General features: G+C 38.2%; 1 protein-coding gene across 2 annotated transcripts; it reads right to left on the bottom strand.

The window, feature by feature from the left end:
• Positions 1–3,923: 3,923 nt before the first annotated feature.
• Positions 3,924–13,383, bottom strand: rsad1 (radical S-adenosyl methionine domain containing 1). Of its 2 annotated transcripts, XR_005007083.1 has the most exons (10): positions 13,127–13,383; positions 11,816–11,949; positions 10,517–10,721; positions 9,662–10,027; positions 8,418–8,481; positions 7,822–7,969; positions 7,668–7,722; positions 6,668–6,771; positions 5,135–5,351; positions 3,924–5,037 (listed from the first exon to the last, which is right to left on the bottom strand). XR_005007083.1 is itself a non-coding variant. In XM_036567445.1 (9 exons), exons 1-9 carry the CDS (start codon positions 13,232–13,234, stop codon positions 5,210–5,212), a joined length of 1,326 nt encoding a protein of 441 aa, XP_036423338.1. In that variant the 5' UTR covers positions 13,235–13,383; the 3' UTR covers positions 3,924–5,209. The 2 variants fall into 2 exon arrangements, 1 of the variants encoding a protein (XP_036423338.1); XM_036567445.1 differs by having other exon boundaries at positions 3,924–5,351.
• Between the last annotated feature and the right edge of the window lie 608 nt (positions 13,384–13,991).

Genomic DNA, 13,991 nt, shown 5'->3' with positions numbered 1-13,991 from the left:
ATCCTTCCTGGAAACAGCCTCAAAAACTTTAGTTTTTGCTGGTTAATTGATATTAAGGATCTGAACTGCTTTAGATGTTTATAGGCTAATTCATTCACTGCTAAAGGGCGGATTTGGTGTTTGAACCTGAATATTGTGACACTGAATATCATCTTGAATAAAAAGATTTGTTTGTATGGTTTTCATTGACTTGGCCAAAACAAGTACGTGAATGCTGTTGTACTTGAGAATGTGGGAGGGTGACAACTGGTAGATCAAGTAAAAGTATGTAAGAGTTTCTGGAAAGACCAGCTTTTCCCTAACAACACGCTATGACAAGCATTTTAGACAGTGTACAAGGGAAATTCTACCAGCAGCACTGCTAGCTTTTTTCCTTCAAAATGAATGTTTCTTGTGATCCATTAAGGTTTCCCAGGTGGATGTTAATTCTCTTTTTAACCCTCCCTCCTTTCCGCAGCAAATACTTTCATTAAAGTTGTTGGACTTTGAGTGATATGTACAGTCGTATGCAAAACTTTAAAAATCCCTAGTCAAATCACGTTCTGTTGATTTTCTAAATGAAAATTTGATTTTTCTACAAATTTTAGTGCACAATTTCAATTTTATTATTTACTGAGGTTAACACATTAGAAAAAAATAACATAAAAAGTGTCATAATGTCTGCACAGGCCACATGTGCCGAAGTGTGTTCTCCGTAGAGAGTGTGTACTTATTTGCTTAGAAAACCAACAAAACATGTCAATTGACCAGGGGTGCCAAAACTTTTGCATACAACTTTATATCTGTTTTGGTGAACTTGATAAGTTGATAAAGTTGATGGTCTGTCAGGGCCTTGAATGACATACAAAGTACACAAGTTTGCACCAAACATTCAAAGACATGCATTTCAACCTTTATTTCCAACCAGGGGTCAATAAAGGCATATCATATCATATCCTATCATATCATATCAGTTGCTGTCAATTTGATTCCGACCCCAGGCGAACACATGGATAGTGTTTCTTCAGAACACCCTGTAGTCTGTTTGGATCTTTAGGCTTCTTAATGGCTTGTTCAAGACTCCTCTGATTGTCTCCTTCCATCTTGTGGCTTGCCGTCCTCTTCCTCTTTACCCTTTCAATAACCTTTCATGCTTCTCGTTCTTCTTCCTAATGCATTTATAATAGGATTCATCTTATCTGATCTTTTGATTCGGCCTTTAAACAACCAGGGCCTGTATTCATGAAGCGTGTCACATTAGTAGTTCTGATCCAGGATCTGTTCCTGTCAGTAAGATCATCTAAAAGCAAGACATGAATCTGATCCTAAATCAGCTCCAGTTTTAAGAGGCTTTATGTGTTTAGGCTCTGGTTAATGACGCAGATCAAAAGCATTCAGCAGACGGCGCTTCTTGCCTTCTTATGTAAAATCATATGTGTACTAAGATGATGATTCAGAAATGTTTTTCCTGCAGTGCTGGGTGTGTCACCTCGACTCGAGCTGACAGCTCTTATTGGTTTTACAGGGCGTTCTCAGCAGTCCGGAGCATGCATTTTTAATGCCCATGACGTCATTTCGTTTTTTCCCCCCTCTTTCCCCAGATTCCTGCACTGGGCAGCAGCTGGTTAACATTCTTTTGTGTGGATGTTTTATGCAGGCCCTCTCTTTCTCTCTCTCTATCTTTCTGTCCATTCCTCCCTCCCTCTCTCTCTTTCTTTCTCTCTCTCTCCATTCCTCCCTCCCTCCCTCTCTCTCTCCATTCCTCCCTCCCTTCCTCTCTCTCTTGCTCTCCCTTCCTCTCTCCATTCCTTCCTCCTTTCCTCTCTCTCTCTCACTCTCTATCTCTCTCTCCCCTTTTCTTTATTTTTCCTGAAAACAGACTCCTGACCAAATTCTTTGTTTTCCAACAAAGGCTGGGTGATGTCACTGGAGCGGGCATGCAGACAGAATTGGGAGGTGGGGAGGGGCAAAGTGGGGGTGGGGTTGGGGTGGGAACTGCACCATGGTGACGTCACAGCGCATGAGAGTTACCCTCAGTGAACTGGAAACTTATAAAAACTGTTTCTCGCAGCTGTTTAGACCTAATTATGGTAGTTACACACTTTTCATCAGGCTACACCTTTTTCAAAACTGAGGAAAAAATAAAGTTCTTAAAATAGTGCATTAACAGAATTATGTACATATAAAAGTACTGGAATCCTGATTAAAAGTGGTCTGTGGTATGGACATGAATCAGTGGGTGAGGTGAGTTTTAGCTGAGCTCAGCATGGGCCGACTGAACTCTCTTTGCTTTGCTGCCCCCCTGTGGCTTCAAGCGGTAATTTCAGCTACCAGTATTGCTGTATTAAAGGGGAAGTCCACTCATTTCCAGAAATTTCTGCACAAGACAGTCGTTAAGATGTAAACAAACTCATTCACTGTGGCTTGATTTGAAATGGCTCATTGTGGATAAACTTATAGACTCATATTCCTTTACAGTGGTTATGATAGGAACCTAAGATCGCAATGTCTACAACAAAAATAAAGCCATTTTATTCACTGTCCAAAGTGACCAGTCAACCCACATGTGTCTTCTGAGTTTATATGTAATGATGATGGTAAAGTGGTAATAAATCTGAAAAATACTTTTTTCTTTGGTGACTGTTCTGCTTGTTTTGTCCTGCATTTATATCTAAACCATAAATGGATTCCATAAAAAATACATTTTAGACCAAAATATTCCCTCAAAACTATCAAAAAACAGTGTATCAGTGTATTTATAACCATTTCATATAGTAACTCTCTGTAAATCAACTTTTAGTATCATCTAATTTTTCAGACGTCTGGTTCCTATCACCACTGTTGTGAACAAGTCTGACTTGGCAGGTTTCTCTAGAGCAGAGCATTTCACATCAAACCACTTTGTAAGAATTTTGTTTACGTATTAATGATTTAATTATTTTGAAATTTGAAAATTCCCCTCTAATAGCAGTATAATAACACTGTGTTCATGCTTTATTTACAATAATGTATTAATAAAGTAGTCTTGTGAGGCTGGCTTGCTAAATGTCTCCGTAAAGATTGTGTAAAGGGATTTTTCTGACACACTGTTTGAGTGTCAGCACTTCTCTCATTTAAAGAAATGTTCATGAGGAGGATAATTTCACCATTTGCTCAACATGAACAGTCCTTCATAGGCATGATTCAACACAACCAATGCACAGACACTTCATGAGCTGAGAAGCTGAAATACAACACAACACAGGCCTATAAGTGGGGAGTATCCAGTTCTATTTACTCAGTTCAATGGGCTGAAGTGCAGTATGGCTGGTTCCTCAAAGTCAAAGAGAATTTGCATTTGGGAAGCAAAAGCATTCTGAGATAACAGTAATTATGAAAATGAGGGAAATCAGCACCATGGACAGCAGAGAGGAAAACACTCCATCTCAGGGAGCATGAAGTTCTGCTTCCATGTAAGAGCTGAAGGTTAATGCACCAATTAATCCAATGATAAATGTCGCCAACACAGTCATTCTCTCAATGCCTTGGTTCAGCAATAGAGCAGAAGAGTCCAATTTTGGTACAAGAACCTGCACAACAGGTGGGTGCCCACAGGAGCAGATCAGCACATGAATGAATAAAAACAGGTTGCAAATCACAGCATCATACAATACTGTGCAACCGTACAAATGTACTTATTTAATTTCCAGTTGAAACGGCAATTAAGTACAAGTTATTCATTTTTCAGCATCAGAAAATGTTCATTATTTAGTGTGTCCATGTGTTGGCTTTATTGCAACTTCCATTCTTTTCAGGAGACTTGCTTTCAATTTTACAAAGAAATCTGCAGGGATATTTTTCCACACTTACAAAGTTCAGTCTTGGAGGTTGGTTGCATTTTCTGCCTTTCACAATACAAGTAATCCTAAACACACTCTGTGATGTTGAGGTCTGGACTCTGGGGTGGTCAGTCTACTGTTCTGAGAACACCAGCAGCTTCTTTCTTTGATAGCATTTTTTTTTCTTCTGTTTATCTGATGGGGACAGGTTTGTTGGTCTACCACATCTTGCAAGATGGTTAAAAGTCCCACTTCTCTGTATTTTTTTTCAATTATTTTCCTTTGACTTTCTTCTTCCATATGCAAGTGGATTATCTTGCATCTAATCGCCTCAGAAATATCTCTGCAAAACTGAATAACTCAGGATATATATTTAATATAAATAATTCAAATATAAATAACATTGCATTTTTTGTATTACATACTGTGTTGACACTCAATGCAAAAGTGGATTTTTATTACCAGTTACTTGTAATTATGTTGGTTTTAACTTGGGATGCCCTCATCATAAATTTTTATGGCTGATTCCAGTTTCTTCACAGCCAAATTGGACAATGGACAAATTTTATCTTTAAGTCTTTTTTTAACCAACAGGCAACAAACATAATAACATTGCTTGTGTACTTTTTATCCGAACCTCACACCATTTGCAAGCAAATGGAACACACTCATATGAGAGGTTGTGGAGGTTGACAAGATGACTGGCTAGCAATAGGGGTGCTATGGAAGAGTGGTGCATTGCATGAATGACTCAAAACAGTCAATGCACAATGTAAACATAAGCAGACCAGCTGAAGGTACTTCGCCCAATTTCCAACTGTTAGTTAAAGCCACTCTATGTAGGTTTGGGATTTAGAGACCCCTACGGTGAAAATCACACATCGTGTGAAATAACATGACGAAACTGATGATTGTGAAAGTTCAAAGAGAACTTAATCAAAACTATGATGTGGTCCGAAAAACATCTTACAATAACAGCTTATGTGTACACTTTTAAGCAGGGAAACTGTGATACTCCATACTTTTTCTAAGCTTTTCAGCTGAAATATTTCTTTAATGTGATGAAAAGAGCATGGAAAGAGAAGAGAATTGCAGTAATCTTTCTGCTGATCAACTCAGGAAACACACTCCGAGGGCGTGTTTTTTCTTAGTTCATTTGAGATGTGCACCTAGCACTCGATACCAGATGGAAAATTTTATCCTCTTTTGAAACTTCAGTCCACCACAACAAAGGAGCCATCTGTTATAAAAGAAAGAGGAAGTGCACTTGGAAAAGCTTCTCTTTGCATTCCATTACAAGAATCAGCTCCAAAATACAGAAGGAATATGCTTTGTACTTTCACAATTCCTGAAACTTGCATAATTGAGCACTCTGATTTATGTTCTCTTCCTCTCTGACTGGCTGAGCTCAGTCATCTCTCTCTCTGTCCATGTGTCCTGTCTGCAGGTGCAGCACAGCCCGCAGGTTTCTGGAAGAACATCTCCAGCCTCAGCAGCAGCGTAGGCAAAATACTGTCCAGTAAAGCTAAACCTTCCCAGGAACAACGCAGCCCCCTGCCAGAAAAAGTGGGCAAAAGTGTTAGACATGTACAGACGGTTTACCATCAGTATATAACTGACAGTTCACTCTGTGACCTAGTACTCCACGGATAACATTTGTGTGCTTTTGTGTACCAAAAATAGTACGTAAAATAATTTTTACATGACCATTGTCCAACCTCTCGTTATCCCTCAGAATTACACAGACCGATTTATATATATGATCTCTGCTCTAATTGGCTGTAGCACTCCTTATAACTTCAGTATGAATGGGCAGAGCTGACCTGCTTCGGGCTGAATAGGCAGATATATGTAAATGCTTTGGTTTAGGCGACTTCACAAAAATAATGTATTCAAAACGGATTGTTTTTGCAGCTTAGTTCTACATATATTGACTGTATGGGCTGGGGTGTGAATGATATATTTTGGATTTTTTTGGAACACATTTAACAATGTGTTCATACTACACCAAACTCTTCCAAAAAAGCATGGAATTTTTTTTTTATTATTTGGGCCTTTTAAGGAGTAGTAGCATTACGATCTGCAGGGTGTTTCATTTTCACAAATGATTCAGTCACATGTTGTAGAGCAAATCATGATATTAAAACTTCAATAAATCAAAGAAAGTGTTGATGAACTCTAACAGTTTAGCAATTCTGTGCTCTTATAAAGCTGTTATAGCTGCCCAACTAGTTACAAAGTTATTCTTGTGCTGAATGAGGTACAGTTGTATGCAAAATTTGAACACCCCTAGGCACATGACCTGTTTTGTTGATTTTCTAAGTGTTCCTCTACAAGAAGACATCGTAAATATGTTTTTCAGAAAATGCCAGTACACAATTTGTATTTACTGGCTGAGAAATACAGCAAATAAACATGTGGTTTGTACAGCGTAGTGGAAAAATGTGGTTGGTTTGGTGTAGTGGGTAACATCTTTGTCTTCTATGCTGTAAACTGGGGGCAAGCACCATACACTATACCAATAAGGGGCCTTGGGCAAGACTCCTGACACTACCTTTGCCTACCTGTGTAAAATTTTTAAATTTTAAGTTAAGTCGATCTGAATAAGAGTGTCTGCTGAATGCCATAAATGTTATACTTTTAACAGTAATTGTGCATTAAAATGTGCAGAGGTTTGTTCTCTGTAGAGGATGTCTCAATTTATTTTCATTTAGAAAACCAGCAAAATGTGTCATTTGACCACAGGTGCCAAAACCTTTGCAGAGGACAGTACGCTGAAGCATGCTGAACCCTAAACTGAGGACTTCTGTAGTCCTGCAGGGCTAGAAGACGACTGTAAGAATATTAAATGTGATACTGAAGTTAGTCACCTGTCATCGAGGATCAGATGACCCCTCTGTTGCAGTTGCTGAAAATCTTCTGATATTCCGAAAACTTGATGCAAATTTGCCTCTGGACTGAACTCTGCCCAGTGCTGTCCCACCAAAGAAACAAACAGACAAATGCAGGGTCAGATCCCATAGAGATAACATTCACAGCTAATTAGTTCAGAAAATATTCTCCTTAAAAAGGCAAAACATAAAAAAAAGTAATTAACAATTACATCTGATGTAAACATTGATACATCTGTCACTGGGGGCTTCCCAGTTGTTGGATGTATTGACACAATGCAGGCTTGGTATCACAGTGAGAGAACAATGATGGATGAAAACGCCAAAAAGGACAGAAAATCTCAAATTCTGTCAAGCCAATGAGGCTGCACTACAGAATATTATGTAACATGTGACATACTAAATGCACATTTTAGATCAGAATGCCTCTTTAACTGCAGTAATTAAATTTTATCGTACATGATTATATGTACATGAATATTTGTTGTGTTCTTTGCATTTCACAATAACTGTATCAAAGGACATGGTCCAAAATAACTTGGAATAAAATCTTGTTGCAACAATTTCCATTACATAACATGTTGTTCTGACAGCGACAGTATACACAAAATCAACAAAACAAGTAATTTAACCAGGTATGCCCAAATTTTACATATGACTATGTCCAAAATTAATAAGACACCTGCTCACCCAATGTTTTCCCTGAAAAAGGAGTATTAATTGGAAGTTTGTTCCTCCAGCAACAGCCTCTATTTTCATAAGAGCATTAGTGAGGTCAGGTACTGATGTTGTATGATTAGTTCTGGGTCACTCCAACAGGAAGGAGCTCCATCACTACAGAGAACACAATTCCACTGCTCAACAGCCCAATGCTGGGGACCTTTAAACCCCTCAAGCCAACTCTTGGGGCTGGGCAGGGTAATACCTGTACACCTTTATGTAGCAGACATGCTGCTGAATGGTTGAATCAGTGCAATACCTGGTGAGAGATTCCTTCATTCATTCGTAGTCCCATGACCAAAACTTCTTCCAACCTACAAACGCAAAAAGCCACACACTTATCAACATCATACACCACCAGTTGTTGCACATCTTCTGTCACTCTGTGTATGCTTGTCATGAATGATCCTCACAGCTCAAGATGGCTCAGCTGTATCCGCCTGCGTGTTGCATGCCCGTGCTGCTGGACTTCTCTTATCCAAACGTCTGGCTCTAATGTCTGAGTGCGCGCTTCCCTCAGAACCCCCTGTTGTGCATGAGGAACAAAACGGCCATGTGCTCCTGAGAGACAAAAGAGAATAATCAACATACGTTCATATGCAAAAGTTTGGGTGCCCCTGGTCAAATGAGATGTGATTTTTTAAGTGAAAGTACACATCCTCTACAGAGAACATACTTCTACACATTATAACACATAATTACTGTTTATTTGCTGAATTTAACATATTGTAGAAAAAAAAAAACATAAAATGTGGACAGTGCAAACGTTATAGCATGTTTTATTTTTCTTCCAATATGTTAAACTGTACATTAAAATTTGCAGAAAAAAATCCATATTTGCCATATTTATTTTTCATGTTTGTGTTTATTGTAGAGGATGCGTTCAATAAAAAATCAGCGAAGCATGTAATTTGACCAGGGACATTCAAGCTTTTGCATATGACTGTTAATCTAAGCTTATCATGATCAGACAGACAATAGTGTGAAAATGCAAATGTGGCAAACTTACCAGGTCCAACACCAATGTACTGCTGTGCTTTCCAGTAGCCAATGTTATGTGTGCTAACAGCATTCTAGAAAAAAAGAACACATAAAAACAGCCTAAATGTTTGACACAAAATATAGTGGTATGACAAAACTGAAACATTCCACATCACAGTGCAAAACAGTGTCTCTACAAAGGGCAGGGCTGCACACTATGGACAAAAATTCAGTACCTGATAACGTTTTCAGAAATTACGATGACAATATGAGAAGCAATAAATTATCAAAACAGTGTGTCTCTGGGTGTGAAACAAGTACAGACTTTTTTTTAGTTGTGTATTTTTTGATCTGACTAATCTCTCCTTTAAGGAAATACCAAAAATTTTAATATTACTCTCTGTTCACCATTGTGCAAAGTGCAAAATTAAAAATAAAGAAATATGTAAAGCTACTATAACTATTTACACCCTAACTTTAAGCACATTTTTTGTGCACTGTAAGGCTGTTAGTAACATAATCTGTCACAATGATGTGTCTAACAAAGAAACTCATATCACTGTAATAAAAATATATTTAACAGTGTGGACCAAACTAGGGCCATTATGATATAAATATTCACCTTTTTTCCCCCAACATGGGGGTTGCTAGACAATATGAAATGGGAAGTTAATAGTTGGATGTTCTGCTATAAAACCATTTGTAACATTTGTTATATCATGTCGGACTGAATATAAAAATACATGTTTATCAGTGTCCTATTAAAAACACTGAACACTGATTATTTGTTGACTTTTGCAATTTAGTTTTACAGTCTTTGAGTACTGCATGTTGTGTGCATTTAAAGTATCCATATCATGGAAATCTGAATTTCATGAAGTTATAAGCAGTGTTTCAGCTATGAGGGATTTTTGGCTGTCCAGTATGGTGCCTCATTCAATGAGAACAGAGCTCATTTATCATTTATCAAAAGGAGCAGTAACAACAACACCCTGTTTAATTTAATTAGTGATAAAGAGAGGTTGGAAAAAAAGCCATGTAAAAAATAAAATACAAGAAAAATGTAGTGAAAATGGAAAATGGGTCCTTCAAATTATTTTGTCTTCTAAGAAACTACTTGTTTCTTCTTGTGTCTACTTGTTTCTGTCAACAATGTTTTTCACTATTCTTTTTACATCTATGTCAAATATATTGTGGCGCAAGACATATTGTAAGACATGTTGCAAAATTTGGATGTTGTTATGTCCCTGTTAGTCTCTTCTGAAAACTTACATTCCTGTCGAAGTTGGACACCTCGTACTGGAGGAAGCCCGCCTTCTTGAGAATATTTCTAGCAGTTTTGTACATCGTGGCGGTAACGTCATCACCAGGCACACGCACTTCACCCAACTGGACTTGTTTGAAGAGATGAGTGCCCCTCTCCAGGGTCAGCTGGTATAGTGACACATGGTCATCACAGACGGACAGCACCTCCTCCATTTCTCTCTGCCATGAATCTTCACTTTGGTCTGGAAGCCCGAACATAACATCTACTGACACACGTCCAGGGCACAGTGTCCTGGCCTCTGAGAGCGTCTGGAGAGCTTGCTGTGGACTGTGATCTCTCCCCAGTACCCTCAGACTGCTGTCGTTCAGAGACTATGGAAACAGAGTGTAGTTAATAAGTACCTGGACAGTGACACAGTTATTGTTGTTCTAGCTCTGTGCTTGGGGCTGCATTGTATCTGAAATGAACCCATGATTAAATTGTTGTTAAAGAAGAATTCCACTGATTTGTTCAAAAAGTTGTTAAGATGTTACCAAAGTCATTCAGAGTAGTCTGATGTGAAATGCTCCTCTCTAGAGAAACTTACCGAATCAGAAATATTTACAGTGGTGTTGATAGGAACCAGACATCTGAAGAGTTTAATGTCTCTAAAAGCTCCCTCACGAAAGGTGTTACATGCACTGGTTATGAATATGCTGTTTAGTGCCTGAAACCAGGTTTAGCTCCTCATCTGGTCAAACTTTGTACATTTCTGGTCACTAATCTTTCAGATCATGGCATGTTTTGACATGTAGTGTATATGCAGTGGTTAACAAACTAAAAACATTTTAACTTTGTGAAATGTTTTTTTTGCAAATCACCTGCATCCCAATAGAAAATCGATTGACTCCGGCTGCTACAAAGTCTCTGAGTCTGGCTTTCGCTCCAGGTGTGGGGTTTACCTCCAAGGTGACCTCAGCATTTGCAGAAAACTGTGCATGTTTTGATACAGTCTCCAGTACAGCAGCGATGGTAGAGGGTTGGGCCAGGCTGGGTGTCCCACCACCAAAAAACACAGAGGTAATGCTAGTAGAAAACAGACACTGCTTATTAACTCAGGAACAGCCAGTGTTCTGTAACATTAGGTTCATTATTTCAGCAGTTACTCTGAATACATTACTGGGTAAAGGAGAGTCATCCTACATTTAATTAGGTTCCAGTCAAAACAGCCATTAAATACAAGTCATTTGTTTTTCAGGAGACATTTCCGAGGGGATTAGATATAAAACAATTTAAGGAAGGGAAAATTCAAAGGAAAACAAGTGAAAAAATTAGTTTTTAAAACTAGATTTCAAACAATTATTAAAAGATACAGAAAAAATGGGACTCTTAAGAACCCTAGATGACCAAATCTGTCACTACTAGAAAAACAGTACTTAAAGCCTTCATTCTTAAGAAATAGTAGAAATGTGAAAAGCAGAAAATGCAACCAACTTCTAAGACAGAATTTTCACTGTGATGGAAAAATATCTAAGATTTCTTTGAAAAACTGAAAGCCTCCTGAGAGGAATGGAAGCTGTAAGAAGGCAAAGTGTGCTCAAAATAGAAAAGTTTTGTTTTATATCATGTTGTGTTGGAGGGTTTTTTTTTGTCATTTTCCATTAAGGAGTTTCATTCCAAAATGCTGTGTATCCACTTATAGTGGTTTTGGATACAAAGAGTTTTTGAAAAGAATAACAGATGATGTATAATAGAGACACATTTTCATTTCTCTAATAAAGACGTATTAATTACAATATAGAATTGATACTTCTTGTGTAAATCCCACTTCCACCAACGTATATATGAAAACAAAAAACAAAGCCCTTAATATGTTCTTTTGCTTTTTTTCCTGATGCTTAAAAAAATTAATAACTTGTACTTAATGACCATTTTGACCGGAAATTTAATAAATGAGAGGTGGTCCAACTTCCAGTTTTGGAAAACATTCAAGATTCCTTGGTACGTACTATTATGTCAAGTAAAACCTCAAAGTGGACCTCATACAAAAGATAGTGGATTGTGCATTTTCTATTTAGTCATTTTGCCCAAAGTAGTACTGCAATAAACTCAATTCTCATGATAACAGGTGTCAGGATACTCAGTCTCCCCAGTAAACAAAGGTCAGTACAAACACCTACCGAGAAACCTGGCTGATGTGCAGCAGTGTCCGGGTTTCTTTCTGCAGACTCTGTGTCATAAGCGCATGATCCACTGAGCGAGGGATGTACTTGTTGAAGTTGCAGTAGGAGCATCGCTTCAGGCAGTAGGGCCACTTTTCATAGACAGAGAGAAAGAGTGTGTGTGTGTGAGGGTTGGGGTGGGGTGGAAGGGGTTATCAGGTCATCAAACAAATTACAGCACTCATATTAATGTACACAATACAGAACAAAGCAGGATGCCAGGCTTAATTTGATGTCTGTACAGCTGTTTCAGTGTGCTATTGGTCTGAGTATCTACAGCTCACAGTAAAGCTTGCAGTGCTTTACTTTCATACCTGATGTGGTAGCTAGAATAGCAGGTAAGGCTGTCAAGATTTGGTAGAAAATTGTAGAAATTTTAGCTGACGATTAATTGTCATATAATACTTGCAATTAACAGTTTAATTATCTTTTGTTGTTCATTGTTTGCAACTGAAGTGGCCAAATTGGCTGATTATCCACCTTCTTGTAGCTATTACCTAGTAGTTAACACTGGTTACTCAGCACTGCCCTCTAAACATGTCAGAGCACCAAGTTAGATGTTTCCATTTTCACTGCTTTCTTTTACTTATGTTTATTTGCCTCAACCCAGTGCACCCAGTTCACATTTTGTTTGTTGCAGCTTTATATGACTGTGAAATATAACAACTGTGGAAAATGATTGCAGTAGTTTGAATGATTGCAATCATCTCAAATAACTGCAATTAGGCGATTATGTAATAATGGTAACAGGCGTAGTACCGGGGTTAGTTAGTTAGTTAGTTAGTTATTTGACGGATGGACAGATGTGCCATTATACAAAGAGCCATAAGGAAAAACAGAAATATCCCCAAAATATGTAACCACATCAACACATTACTCAAATTAAACATTACATTCAGAACACTACCTGTATTCTCTCATATATGCATGTGATAATATCGGAAACCGCGGTAAAAACGGTAAGTTATACTACATTTCTCGTCACATGCCTACTGACAGTTTATACAGCTGATGAAATATGTCAGTTACAGAACAGCAAAAAATCTTCCATGAATTACACTCCATATTTATTCTTTTTTCAGGAGAAGTTCACTAATCCTTTTCTGTTTTGTTTAAGTGAATTGACGATTGACTAACCATTAGAGAGAGAGAGAGAGAGAGAGAGAGAGAGAGAGAGAGAGAGAGAGAGAGAGAGACTCTTAACTCACGCAGACATAATAAAAGTCCCCGTAAATGCCCCGCAGACAGACCATTACAAAGGATACTCACATGCACATACAGCGAAGCTTCATGTGTGTAAGGTCTGCGGGAAACTTGTCCTGTCTCGGTGACAGGACACTTCAAAACACATCGCTGGAAAAGACCTCGCCACCGCATTTCTTCACATCTCAAACGTTGGCTGACTCGGTGTCGCAGCAATAACAGTAAATCCAGATTTAGGTCTGGTTAAAGACAAGAACAAAGCAATGCTTTGACTTTAGCTGCTAAAGGTAGAGCACCGCTAAAAAGGGGGTGCTTTGCTGCACGGCGCTATTTCGCTGTGACACTTCACGTCACCCAAGCACGCCTGCGTCCACATGGGGTCGCTGTTGAGTGCATTAGGCGTGAGGACCAGTCCGTAAACTCTTAAATTTCTGACGTCAGAGTGGTTTTGTTAAATAACTAAAAGTAGAATTACATAAGTGCATAAATAAATAAAACATGTATTCATTTATTCAAGAGTTTATGTCCCAAATTTCTTTCTTTCTTTCTTTTTCTGCCTCTCATTTATGTATCTATAGATTCATCTCTGTTTTTATTTACTGATTTATTTGCTTGCTTATTTACTTATTAGTTTATTTACGTAGTATTTTGGCAGAACGTGTTTTTTACCCTTTAAACTTGTCATACAAATAAAATTAAGCTTTAAAACCTGGACTTAGATTTGAGCCCATTGAAACCAAAGAGTTTACTTCTGAGCCGTTGTTATTACAACTGATCTGCTGTAGTTTGTTTTGTTTAGGTTCTATTTTAGGCTGCACTGTCGAGCTGACGTGGCTTCCCAAAGTTTGTAATCAGTCTCACCTCCCAGCAACATGAGGGGGAATATTGATTAATTCATCCTAATTCAGGCGTCAGCCTGTCTGCTGTAATC

This window comes from Colossoma macropomum, unplaced genomic scaffold, assembly GCF_904425465.1.
Source record: "Colossoma macropomum unplaced genomic scaffold, Colossoma_macropomum, whole genome shotgun sequence".
Taxonomy (NCBI): Eukaryota; Metazoa; Chordata; class Actinopteri; order Characiformes; family Serrasalmidae; genus Colossoma; species Colossoma macropomum.
The sequence above is the reverse complement of the archived record's forward strand: the minus strand, read 5'-3'. Positions and strand labels throughout refer to the sequence as shown.